The sequence below is a fragment of the Euprymna scolopes genome, unplaced genomic scaffold (assembly GCF_053919585.1).
Source record: "Euprymna scolopes isolate OS-2025 unplaced genomic scaffold, ASM5391958v1 sca769, whole genome shotgun sequence".
Taxonomy (NCBI): Eukaryota; Metazoa; Mollusca; class Cephalopoda; order Sepiida; family Sepiolidae; genus Euprymna; species Euprymna scolopes.
Genome location: NW_027633845.1, coordinates 1 through 14089, shown reverse-complemented (window position 1 = coordinate 14089; position 14089 = coordinate 1). Strand labels below are relative to the sequence as shown.

The 14089-nt window shown below is 31.1% G+C and overlaps 1 protein-coding gene across 1 annotated transcript; it reads right to left on the bottom strand.

The window, feature by feature from the left end:
- Positions 1-207: 207 nt before the first annotated feature.
- LOC145276234 (solute carrier family 22 member 21-like) lies at positions 208-11592 on the bottom strand. The gene is made up of 3 exons (XM_080127689.1): positions 11454-11592; positions 4819-4891; positions 208-465 (listed from the first exon to the last, which is right to left on the bottom strand). The coding sequence occupies exons 1-3, from the start codon at positions 11537-11539 to the stop codon at positions 259-261; spliced, it is 366 nt and encodes a 121-aa protein (XP_079983815.1). The 5' UTR covers positions 11540-11592; the 3' UTR covers positions 208-258.
- Positions 11593-14089: the final 2497 nt, after the last annotated feature.

The window sequence follows — 14089 nt, the reverse complement described above, 5'->3', positions numbered from 1 at the left end:
TCGGTTGCGACCGCATGTTGCGTTACGTTTTAGGTTAAATGAAAGTGATTTTGCAGAACGAACTGGATTCGAACTTTGGATATCCGCATCGTCAGTCAATGTCGTAAACCACCTGACTGCCGTCACCTTCCGATGAGTTCAAATGATTAAATAATTATCTAAAGCTGACAGAAAAGAAAAGAAAAAATAATAAAAGAAACAACTAAATACTTCGGTAAACAGATCTTTATTGATAAACCATATATAAAAAAAAGACTATCAAAGGTTTTCGTCGTCATATTTGTCCGCATATCTGTTCTTCAATGCCAATTTCTTTTCCAGGCGTTCCTCTTTCCATCGTCTAACTTCGTCCATTGTTGATGGCAACTGGTGACCACGTGATTCTGGCAATAAAAACAGCAGGAAACTAGCGAGTATATTTCCGGCACCGGTCACTGATGAAGGCAACCATGGAATATACAATACCTGCATTATAAAGGAAAGCATTATTACACAAGGTACATTATAATTAATATGGATATATATAAAGCTTATATTAGTTACATATGTGCACACATGTTTCAGTTGTGATTTCGATCTATAAAGGTGAGTGTCTGTGTGTGTACATTTCCCTACCAAACTACTTTACCAATTTTCAGTCTACAGACTCGAGATTTGATATAATGGGTATTGAGATTTGGGAAAATCTTTTTAATCGGTTTTTGGCGAGAAATTTGGCTATCAAGGGGTCAAAGTTCAACAATTTGACCCTGGACATGGATCAAATTTTTTAATTTGATTTGAGCCCAACACAATAAATGTTAAAGGTGTCAAAATTGGGGTCAAATTTAAAATAAAGTTGATCTCTGCTGTCTCTACCAAACTACTCAACCAAAGTTTGGTATACAAATTTGGAATTTTACATAAAGTGTATTCAGGAATAGGGCAAGTTTTTAATCGGTTTTTGACCGAAAATTTGGCTGCCAAGGAGATAAATTTCAAAAGATTTTATCTTTGCGGTTTCTAGCAAGCTATTCAGCCAATTTTGGGTCTAAACATTTTTAATTTTACATAAACGGCATTCAGGAATTCAGCAACCGTTTTAATCACTTTTGGAGCGAACATTTGGCTGCCAAAAAGTCAACATTTAAAGATTTTACCTTTGCAGACTCTACCAAACTCCTCCTCCAATTTTGGTTCTAAATACTTGGAATTTTAGATGTAGGTTACCTGGACATGAGTCAAACCTTTAATATATATATATATATATATATATATATATATATATATATATATATATATATATGCACGTAAAGATATGAACATTACATAGCGCCCGAGCAAAGCCGGGCTGAACTGCTTGTGTGTGTGTGTATATATATATATATATATATATATATATATATATATATATATAATATATATAATATATAATATATATATAATATAATATATATATATAATATAATATATATGATATATATATACATATATATATATATATATATATATATAAGTCCAAGATTAACAAAATTAAAGATCAAGTGAATTATCCTCTTAGATATTAAAAGGTAAAGCTCAATATTTAAAAATAGAGCAATATATAAGTTTAATGATTAAAGTTAAATTCTGTCAATCAAAATATAAAGACATATATTCGTGTTAAAAATTTATTGTTTGACACAAGGAATATATATAGAGAGAATGTATGTTTATTTCCTTAATCCATGGATTTTCAATAATGGCGGATATCATCAGAGGAAATGAAATGCGGTTATCAAAATCTTCAGCTATGAATCAACACGTATTTTGCTGTTTAGCACATATATTGCAATGTTATTTGAATGGCGAATAATAGTTATAGGAAAAGGAATTTCATACAACCTGGGCAATCCATTATCAGAATTAATTCAATATTTTCCGGTGTATTACTGCCAGGTCGGAGGAATAGTGGTCCAGTGGAAAAGTCTGTGATCCGAAATATCAAAAATGTTTGGTTTTTCAATACTGCTATTCCGAAGTGGTCGTCCTCGTCGGTGATATAAAGATGTGTTGGTAGATGAAATGCAAAACCCTTGCGGGTGTGGAGACAGTGTATCTGTTATGTTGAGATAGATAACCAACCCGGAACATTCTACATAAGGAACCGAGTCACCGGTTTTCACCGGACCCTTGTAGTAAAACAGAGACTTCCTCCCTAGACATTAACACGCTTTATTTGTCTCTATGTAAATACGTAAATAAACTTCCCTTCCAGTATTCAAACCACAGTGTATATTTATTTATCCCTTTCACGGAATACTTTATCTTTGATTGTCCGAATTGATAGGCCACCTTAGCGCATGTTAAATTGGCGACGTAGACGAGATGCGAACTCAGTAAAAGAAAAAAGTGAGCACGTGCTGAACGCGAAATAAAAAATAAAAATCTCGAAGAGTTTATATCCGATTAAGGAAATACTTCTTAGAAAGCGAAAGACGAGTATTCACGCAAGTACAAATTTTTATATTCTTATTGGCGTTTTTCTCTTTGAACTTTCTGAAAAGTTGACGTCATATCGTTTCGTGTTGAAAAACAATTCGGAGGTGTTTTGTTTTTGGTTAGTTCGATAAAACGAATTGTACTGTGGAAATTGTTTCTCTGTCATAAAAAAATTCTTAAAAGAAGTTTACGTATTTGAAAAAGACGAAAGGAATCTCTGAAAATTTGTAAACTATATAAACGATATTTTGTATGGTGAATTTTTTTCTCTTTTAATATTTCTCAAGTGCTGACAAAAAATTTTTTCTGTGACGATATCTGAAGGGGAACATTTTATTTTTTGGAACAAAATTTTGCATACGTTGACTTTGTATTTGTGCGTTAAAAAATGTCTTCCGAACAAATAACGGAGTAAACGAAAACAATAACAGAGCTTGATCGCTCAGCAAAAATCTCAAATTGAATTTCAAAAACATATCTTGATTCAGCAAGAACGTTTTGAATCACTCGTCATTCAGCAAACTACAGAGAATTATCTATTATGTGAAACTGTGTTGTCACAAAAATCTGAAAATCGCGCATCTAGATTTTTTTCGGCAGAGGGTATAGCCAACTCTCTAAGGGAGTTCAAATACGACCCAGAACGTGGTAATACATTTCCTGCCTATTATCGTAGGTTCGAGACAATTTTTACAAAAAGATGTGAGAAATGGTCGGACAAGAAAAGAATCACAATCTTACTTCAGAAATTAGGTAAGGAGGAAAATACAACATTTACGAATTTGATTTTACCAAAGAAACTGGAAGATATTTCTTTGTCGGAAACAGTTCGAATTTTGTACTCGATATTTGGTGAAAGAGACAGCCTTTTTCATACAAGGTATAAGTGCTTGAACATGCAAAGGAAGAAACTGATGATATTGTCACATATGCAGGAAAAGTTAACGCCCAGTGTGAACTATTTAAATTAAAAGATTTGTCAGTTGACATGTTTAAGTGTTATATATTTGTTTAGGGACTGACAGCACCAAGGACAAGGATTTAAGGTCAAAGATTTTATCGATTATGGAGCAAGATCCAGAAATTAACTTGCAAAAAAATGACAGAAGAATGGCAGAAATTGATAAATATGAAAAGGGATACCACTAAGATAGAGGGAAAAACTACATCCCACGTCCTAATGGTAAAACAAAAAACATTTCCCAAGAACAAAGGAAAACGTTTTGAATGTTGGAGGTGTGCGGGTTCGCACTTAAGAAAAATTGCGCTTTTAAAGACCAATCTTGTGCCAAATATGGTTAAGTCGGACACCGAGCATCCCAGTGGCGAACTAAACAAAATAAACAAAGATAAAAATTTAAGTCTAAAGTAAATGTAGTATTGTCAAAAGAAGAAGTGAGACAAGGAAGTAAAAGAAAATTTGTCAATAGCAAAATAAATGGTCACATAGTGAAACTACTTTTGGATGCAGGTAGCGATATTTCAATTATCGACGAAGTGACTTGGAAGAGGATTGGGTGTCCAAAACTTGAAAAAACATTTTAAAATGCCAAAGGAGTATCCGGCAAGAGATTAAAATTCATGGAGAATTTAATTGCAGTGTATCCCTTGGATCAAAATGTTTTTCTACAAAAGTGTCAGTTTTTCCAGGTATAAATTCTTGCCTCTTCGGAATTGATTGGATCGTTTTATTTGATTTATGGGAACTACATCAATAAGGCAGCAGATGAATTCATTGTAAGAACGAAAAACCAGGTGCAGCTAAATGACAAGTCAAAGAAAAACTAAAAAATTTCGCCATTTTCGATTTGCTCACAGACTTTATTGTATGCAGACAGAGTCGTCATACCGACCACACTGCAAAAGAGAATGCTAAAAGAATTTCATAGCGGTCATCCAGGCATGTCCAGAATGAAGGCCTTGATGCGCGGATATACATATTGGCCTAATTACACACACCTCCAGTTTCTTTTCCGCCTTCGCGTCACGGGTTCGAGCCTGCCTGCCTAATACAACTTTTTTTTTGGGCTCAACACACACCTCCAAACACCTGGGAAACGCCGGGCACCCAGGCTAATAGAATATAAGGACTAGAGGACAAAATAATGGAAGCGAGACTCTAGAAATTATGCCATAGACTTGTCAAGCTCACTGTGTGCGTATTTGCATTTGTATGTGTGTATGTATCTATTAATATGTGTGTATATGGATGATAGTGCAGGCTTTAGGATAAATATAAGGAAATATATATCTGAATATGAAAATGGGAGCGTGCATATTTTTCTCGCACTGTATTTTTTTTTTATCGAGAGATCTGAAAAGGATATGCTATAAAAATAAAAAATAAAAATTTCTCACCACAACGCGTGAAAACGGTGAAAGCATGTTTCCAATGGTTCCAGATATTCCAAGCATTCCAACGCCAACATTTCTGGAAATGAACAAAAGAAAAAGTCAACATTACGTTTATGAGTTTTTTGAGATGAGGATTGATTATTCATATTATTTGGATTCTTCGGACTATTCTTTTCATCTGGACTGATATTTTCGCAAAGTTTTGATTGATGTAACCTCAGTAACAGGTGTATCTTGTTGGAGTCGGGCATCTTTCTGTCGGACTCAGGAATCTGCAGGGAATTTCGAACATAACCTTTTTAAGCAACCAGTGTAACATGCTCTTGTCCCGTCATGATTGGGTAGAAGTCCAAAGTAATTAGCAATTGTATTTTGAGTTGAGTGATGCTTGAGGTATCTCATATATATATATATATATATATATATATATATATATATATATATATATATATATATATATATATATACAACGTCCCTGTGTGTGTGTGTGTGTCTGGTCACGAATAGGCTCCTGTATGGTTGACTATTTTAAAAAACTGATTACATATAACGATAGAAGATCTATTGATACAGAAATGGGTATGTTTGATCTGGCATAATGATGATTCATTAAAATTGTGGGGTCTGCGTTCGCGCCTAGTCCACAAAGTATGGAAATAAAAAATTTAAAAATTAAATAAAAACGTTTACAAGTGTTTTTGATATATATGTACATAATAATACTTTGATAAGTATGTTTTAACTTAAATAGGGATGGTATAATAAAATTGTGGGGTCTACGTTCGCGCCTGGCCTCCATAGAATGGAAATAGTCACAAACTTTAATAAAGACTTTTCATATCTATCTGTGTAAGTATACTTTGATAATTATGTTTCAGTTTGAAGAAATATGGTATAATAAAATTATGGGATGTTCGTTCCGCCTGACCTCCATAGAATGGAAATATGTCACAAAGTTTAACAAGGTTTTTTAATATAGATCCACAGAATATTGTGATAAGTGTTTCAGAGTGAACAGGTATGGTATAATAAATTATGGGGTTTATCTATTTTCTTTTTACTTTCATCATATTTTGCTTTGATTTTGATACCCCCAAATTCGAAGCTATCTCTTTACAACCCTTCCTTTTCATAACCTATCATACTTTCATAAATCAGAGTCCATTTTCTGTAGGCTGTTTTTGAACCCGGTCAACGGCGAGTACTTTTGCTAGTATATATATAAAGCTGAACGTGTGTGTGTGTGTGTGTGTGTGTGTGTGTGTGTGTGTGTGTGTGTGTGTGTGTGTGTGTGGTCATGAATAGGCTCCTATATGGTTGACTATTTAAAAAACTGATTACATATAATGATAGAAGATTATCGAGGATCAGAAATGGGTATGTTTGATCTGGCAGAACGGTGGTTCATAAAAATGGTGAGGTCTGCGTACACGCCTGGTCCCCAAAGTATATAAATAAAAAATGAAAAAAAAAAACGTTTACAAGGGCTTTTGATATAGATGTACATAAAAATACTTTGATAAGTATGTTTTAACTTAAATAGGGAGTGCATAATAAAATTGTGGGGTCTGCGTTTGCGCCTGACCTCCATAGAATGGAAATAGGCACACACTTTAATAAAACCTTTTCATACCTATCTGTGTAAGTATACTTTGATAATTATGTTTCAGTTTGAAGAAATATGGTATAATAAAATTATGGAGTGTTCGTTCGCGCCTGACCTCCATAGAATGGAAAAATGTCACAAAGTTTAAGAAGGTTTTTTAAAAGAGATGAGGGCCCACAATACACCTTAACTTTAATCTTAATTCACGTTAGCTTTTATTTATTTTTTTAGTTGAATCATATTGTGTCGAATAAATTCACCTCATATATAAAATTATATATATATATATATATATATATATACGAGGCTACATATATCTAGCTCTCGTTCTCTTTCTGTCTCTCTCTTCTCTCTCTCTCTCTCTCTCTCTCTCTCTCTCTCTCTATATATATATATATATATATATATATATATATATATATATTAAGTTAAGGCTTCCTTTTTTTTCATCCTGATATTGAATTTTCTCATATTCGGGCTACACTCTCTCTGTATATATATATATATATATATATATATATATATATATACTAGACTACCCGTGACCCGGTGGGTCAGTATGTTATATTAGCTATGAGATTCATGTATGAGCGTGACACTTGCGACGTAAAGAAAATAGTTTTTTTTTAGACATAACAGAAACATTTCTATGAAAGTATATTAAAATGAAAAATCACGGACGGATCACTCAAACATGAAAAAAAAAAATCCTCCCTATTCATCTAAAGTTACCTATTTTTCCGCATAATCGCTCAAAAATCGAAAATTAAACATGATTTTCCTACTGCCACCTGTTTTTGTAATAGAGTAAATATGAGATAGGATAGTCGAAGATTCGAACCTGGGAAACTAGATTTGGAATTGAGAATTCCGATCATAAGTTAAAATAAATAATACAGAGATGTTATTGAAAAGGAATGCGTTGTAAATAATGTTATTGAAAAAAGAATGGGTTAATGTTTATGTGCGCATGAGCAACCGGATGTCGTAAACCTAAAAGTGGTTTACATCACTCGTTACAAGGTCATTTGAGTTTTATATATATATATATATATATATATATATATATATATATTGCGACAAAAAAGTGAATATAAAAAAGGTTGTCGGTATTTACCAGCTGTGGAGTTAGACAGTCTGTAGTCTCGCGTTAGATAGTGATAATCCCCCACTAGAGTATTAAACTTGTTATTTTTATATAATGAATAGAAGAGCCCATTACGAATGAATGTGTAGGTCTCTGTAAAACACACACACACACACACACACACACACACACACACACACACACACACACATATATATATATATATATATATATATATATATATATATATATATATATATATAACATTTATTTTATTATGTTCAGATAGGTGAGAATTCGGTAATTGTTCATATAATAATAAAGTTTAAGTCAGTATAAGGTGATTAATGTTTTTGTAATTCATATATTGTTTTCACAAAATCCAAACAACAAAGATCAGGTTGATAGCAACATTTCATTATACGTTACAATCGTTTCATCAGCGGTTGGACAATTTCAAACCTTATATCTTTTGAAAATATTCACAAGAACAGCCTCTCTTCAGACGTTGAGAATTAAATTGAGAGTTAAATAGTGTTTTCTCAACGTCTGAATATAGGCCGTTCTTGTGAATATTTTCAAACGATATAAGGTTTGAAATTGTCCGAACTGTCACAGTATGATTGTAACGTATAATGAAAATACACAACTTGTTGCTATCAATAAGATCTTTTTTGTCTTGATTTTGTGAAAACAGTATATATATATATATATATATATATATATATATATATATATATATATATATATATATATATATATATATATGCAAAAAATGCAATCGAGCTATATGCTCACTCCGTTAAATCCAAAGTAGCTGAGCAGCGGCTTGGTTCCCAACAGTTTTGACAAATAGCAAACAGGATCCTGAACAGAAGCGTACGTTCTATCCCAACCATCATCAATGGACCTGAGGTCATCTCGTCATCATCAGACAAGGCCAAACTATTTGCCAAGAACTTTGCAGCTAATTCTACCCTATGCGACCAAGGCCATCACCTCTCCGTATTTCCTCCTATAACAGACAACACGCTATGCAACATACAAATATCTGTGCGTGAAGTCGCCAAGCTAATCAAGAACCTTGATTCCATTCAAGCAACTGGCTCTGACGGCATTTCAATTATAGTGCTGAAAAAGCTTCAACCAGAATTTGCTCCCATACTTACAAAACTGTTTAAGTGTTGCCCCAAGGAGAAGTGATTCTCAACACTCTGGAAAACCTCGTTTGTATGCCCTATATTTAAGAATTCAGGTGATAAGTCATCTCCCTCTCAGTACAGACCAATAAGTCTCCTGTGTGACATGAGTAAGCTGCTGGAATCCATATTAAATAGAGAAGTAGTCAACCACCTCAACAGAAACAACCTTCTTAGTGACATGCAATATGGTATCCATTCTGCTAGATCTACAGCAGATGTGCTAACGGTTATATCTCATAGGATTAGTTAATCTCTCGACAAAGGCTTCCTTTCTAGGGCTATTGATTTTGACATATCAAAGGTCTTCGATAAGGTATGGCATAAAAGCCTACTTCGCAAGATTTCTAGCTACGGTATAACTGGAAATGTTTTCTCAATTATCAAATCATTTCTCTCTGATAGGCTTATAAGAGTAGTGGTTGATGGGCAGAAATCAGAGGACCAGAGAATTAATGCTGGAGTCCCCCAGGGGTCCATCCTGGGTCCAACTCTCTTCCTGATCTACATCAATGATCTCCCAAAACACATACTTAAATCATTCGTTGAATCTATGCTGATGACACGACCATCTATGGCAACACATCAAAGACCGTAAATGACAAAGTTATCTCTGATTCTCTCTCCTCTGATCTTGAGCAAGTGGTGCAGTGGGGGAAGAGGTGCCCTTTTCTCTTCCCTGCAACCTCTCTCCCACAGAAGAGACGTTGCGAGCCTGACTTTGTTTTATCGTTATTTCCATGGCAAGTGCTCGTCTGATTTCCAATCTCTGGTCCCCCCTCGCCAATCTTTCACGATAAACACACGTCTAGCTGAAATCACTGTCAATAATTTTCCCCACTCTTTATCTGTGCCTAAATAAAAACGAAGATTCCATGAACAAAGCTCCTTTCTTAGAAGTGCACGCCCGTGGACCTCTCTACCATTTGTCTGTTTCCCACCTGACTACAACTTGGATGTCTTCAAGTCCAACATAAACAAATTCCTGATGAACCGCCCCCTCAAGTAAGACACTTTATCAAATCTCCAATACTAACGATTACTACGATACTAACCCATTGATTACTCTACACGCAATAACCCTTATCCCCAAGTGGCTTCCGGGCCTTGATAAGTAGTGACCACCATGTAATATATATATATATATATATATATATATATATATATATATATATATATATATATAAGGACATCATATATTGACATTTGACGTCTTGACGTCATAGTATGACTGAACGAGTCATTTTTCCCAAATATTGGAAATATGTTCTAACAATTAGGTAATTTTTGCAGAGTATGATATCAGTATCGAGTCAAACATAATTGAAAGTAATAAGCCGCTGAGAAAATGTTTGCCAATAAGACGCTAACCCTAATTAATAATAAAAGTAATCAATTTTAAATGCATAAATAAGAATAGGACAACTATACATTTTTTTTTTAGTTCCCGACGAAGATGTTTTATAATCAACATCCGTATGTATATTTTAGGAAAAGGCTTAACATAAATGCAGCTATACTGAATATGAGAATTGGCGACAGGACAGACAATAAGTATTTGTTTGTATTAATTTTATGTCGTCCTTATCAGATCGCTGTGAAAATATGATGTGCAGGTTCCTCCTCCTTACCTATTAGGCTGGTGCAAAAATAATGTTTTTTGACCTGAAGGTGAACGCCAAAAACGACATTATTTTTGCACCAACGAAATAATATGTGATATTCAAAACGGAAAGTTAACGACTTGCTCTTCGAATGTTAAAAGGAGTTTTCTCTCTTTAGAGCCGATGTTTACGCAGTGATCTCATCTTGGGCTTACCATTTCCTCAGTGGCTACTATGGTCTCTTTAAATACCTCATATTCAATCCTGCACGAAAAAGAGGCCAGCACAGACATTATCAGAAATTATTTCACCGTCGATTTCAATTAAACCGGTGAAAAGGTAATATCTAAACGATGATCCTTGGACCTTAGAATATACTTCTATGAGCTTTAATAAATGCGCCAACAGCATAGCAGTTCAAAGCAAAATTGAGCAGACATTGAATTAAATCGAAGCATCAATATGAATTAGTCGGCGATCCTGATTCCCAGTCTATACCTGTTAATTAATTTAAGTAAAAGTAACGCAGATGAAAATGGTACCGGTAAAAATGGCACGGTAAAAGCGGTATAGGTAAAATTTGATATAAGTAAAAACAGCACAAAAGGATAAATAGGAAGAAATGACACATTCACGAAAATAGAGATAAAAATCTCACAATAACTTATTAAAATCTACGATAAAATTCACAGAAATCGTTTAAGAAGTATATCAAATTAAAAAGTAAAAGATTAAACCTTAATCTTAACCCTAACCCCTAACCGCAATTTTGTCTAAATCCACCCGAATGTATTAATTATGCTAGTCTTATATTTTTATACAACTAAAATTAATGGGGTCATGATCAGGCCTTGCGATTCATGATCAAGCAATCTTTACTTCCCTTCGGCTAATAATTTATATACTTATAAACTTACTTGTTCAATACCTAAAAATTGACAAAAAAGAAAAAGGCAACCTCAAAACAAACGCAACAACTAACTGTATACGATCAGTTGAACACAAGTCAGCTAAAGAGCCGGGTTATGTGGTTGTGTCAATAATATTAATTAAGGGCATCATATGCGATTAGTTTTAATTACGTAGTACACGATTGTATCCATTTTGTTAATCATGCACACCATGATATTTAATAGACTTACCGTAAATTCGTTGGATATATTTCCGGGGTGTACAACCAAATTATGCAATAAGAAGCACTTATTCCAAGCATTCCGATCAAGCTCATGACTATATGCACGGTGTCAATTACAACTTGAGATTCTGCACAAGACAAAAACATAAATTAAATGAACACAAACATATTCGATACATTTATATGCAAAAAAAATTTTATTTAGTGCATGATACCAATTTTTCCGATTCCCGATTCCGATTTGAATTTGAAAGAATTTAATTTTAATGAACAATAATTTTTATTAAAAGAAATCGCACATTTGCCTGGTCTTAAAAAAATTGGACTTCTTCTTATACAGATTGGATAAAAAGTCACTGAAGGGTTTTGAACTTAAATATATTCTTTATTTTTTATATATTTTTGTAATTTTAACTCAATCTATCTAAGACATTCGAAATTTTTTTTTTAAAATGCAAAATTCAAACAATCTTTGTTTATGAAAAAATACGCCTTTGAAATGTTGTCGATTTTTAGATTCGCGTATTTGTGCTCTTTCCAAAACATTATTCATGACAGATTGAAGAATCTCTGGATTGCGATTTAACTTCCTTATTCCATTCCTGCTGTTTTCCTTCAATTATTACAGGGTTTGCACAATGTTTCGAATTGTGCTGTGACGTGGGCCTTCTCTTACATGAAAATTAAGTTATTGGTCTTCGGACGATGATCAAAATGTAGTATTATAACGGACATATTTGTTCCAAAAAGAATATGAATTTCAGTTGTTTATATAACTAGCAATTATTATTTTTTAATTAAAGAATCGTTTTCATCCAATTTATTTCTTCGTATTTTGACACACCATTTGCAAAAAAAAACCCACGTTATTTCAAATACTTAAAAACTGGATTTCTAATTTTTATTTCAATAAATAATTAATTAGTAATAATAATAATAACAATAATAATAATAATAATAATAATAATAATAATAATAATAATAATTGCGATCACGCAAATTAATTTGCAAATTTTTACCGCAAGAAGTGAAGAAAACTTAAAACCTAGTAAGACTTGTTGTCACGCAGCTTCCAGGGAACATCACAGGCAATTGTCAAGAAGAGATCGCTGTGAAAGCTCCTTGTGAGCCAATATTATAATAATAAGCTCCTTGTGAGCCAATATTATAATATAATGTGAGCCAATATTATAATATAATATAATATAATGTGATATAATATAATATAATGTGATATAATATAATGTGATATAATATAATATAATGTGATATAATATAATGTGATATAATATAATATAATGTGAACCAATATTATAATATATATAATATTATAATATATATATATAATATAATGTGAGCCAATATTATAATAATAAGCTCCTTGTGAGCCAATATTATAATATAATGTGAGCCAATATTATAATAATAAGCTCCTTGTGAGCCAATATTATAATGATAATAATAATAACGATAATAATAATATAATAATAAAATAATAATAATATAATGATAATATAATAATAATCATAAAAATAATAAAAATAAAATAATATAATAATAATAATATAATAAACATAAAAATAACATAATAATAATGATAAGAATATAATAATAATAAACATAATAATAATAATAATAATAATACTATGTTAATATAATAATAATAATAATAATAATAATAATAATAATAATAATAATAATAATAATAATATTAATAAGTACGGATATTAATCCATAAACATTAATATAATAATAATACGAATAATAATAGTAGTTATAGTATAATAATAATAATAATAATAATAATAATAATAATAATAATAATAAGTACGGATATTAATCCATAAACATTAATATAATAATAATACGAATAATAATAGTAGTTATATTACTAATAATATTATTAATAATAACATAATAATAATATAAAAAATAATATTCATAATAATAATAATAAAGTTAACAATAATATAAGATTAATAATGATAATAATAATAAAATAATAATAATAATAATAATAAAAATAATAATAATAAAAATAATATAATAATATGATAATAATGATAATAATATTAATAATAATAATAGTATAATTATAATATAATAATAACATAATATACATAATAATAAGAATATAATAATATAATAATAATAATAAACATAATAATAATATAATAATAATATTATTATTATTAATAATAATAATAATAATAAAAATAATAATAATAATAATAATAATAATAATAATAATAATAATAACAACAACAATTGGAAATTCCTCACTAGTTTAAAATTTTCATTAAAATAAAATTTCGATTTTTTTTCAATGAAAATTCAATACTTCGTTTTGTTTGGTTATTTTCCTAAATAATTTTTATATAAATTATAAAGGAACAGATGTCAATTCATTTGCGCATTTTTTTAATTTTAAAAACAATCTATAGTAAAAAACAAACAAACTTACAGTCTCCTCTAAGTATAACTTTTTTATATTATAAATTAAAATAGCTAATTTTAACTAGTAAACAGACAGTCATGTCTTTATGTTTTCTTTTGCAAATTTTTTTGTAGTGAAAATGGTTTTAATGATTTTTAAGCGATAAAGTACGTTGTAAAAGGGATATTATTCCTTTCTCATTAATT

What these genes read in the sequence shown, in the direction of transcription:
- LOC145276234 (XM_080127689.1), bottom strand. Translation starts at nt 11,539, where the DNA reads ATGAGCTTGATCGGAATGCTTGGAATAAGTGCTTCTTATTGCATAATT. An exon ending in ATATATCCAACGAATTTACG is followed by an intron (nt 4,892 to 11,453) that starts GTAAGTCTATTA and finishes GTTCATTTCCAG; the next exon opens with AAATGTTGGCGTTGGAATGC. An exon ending in CACCGTTTTCACGCGTTGTG is followed by an intron (nt 466 to 4,818) that starts GTGAGAAATTTT and finishes TTTATAATGCAG; the next exon opens with GTATTGTATATTCCATGGTT.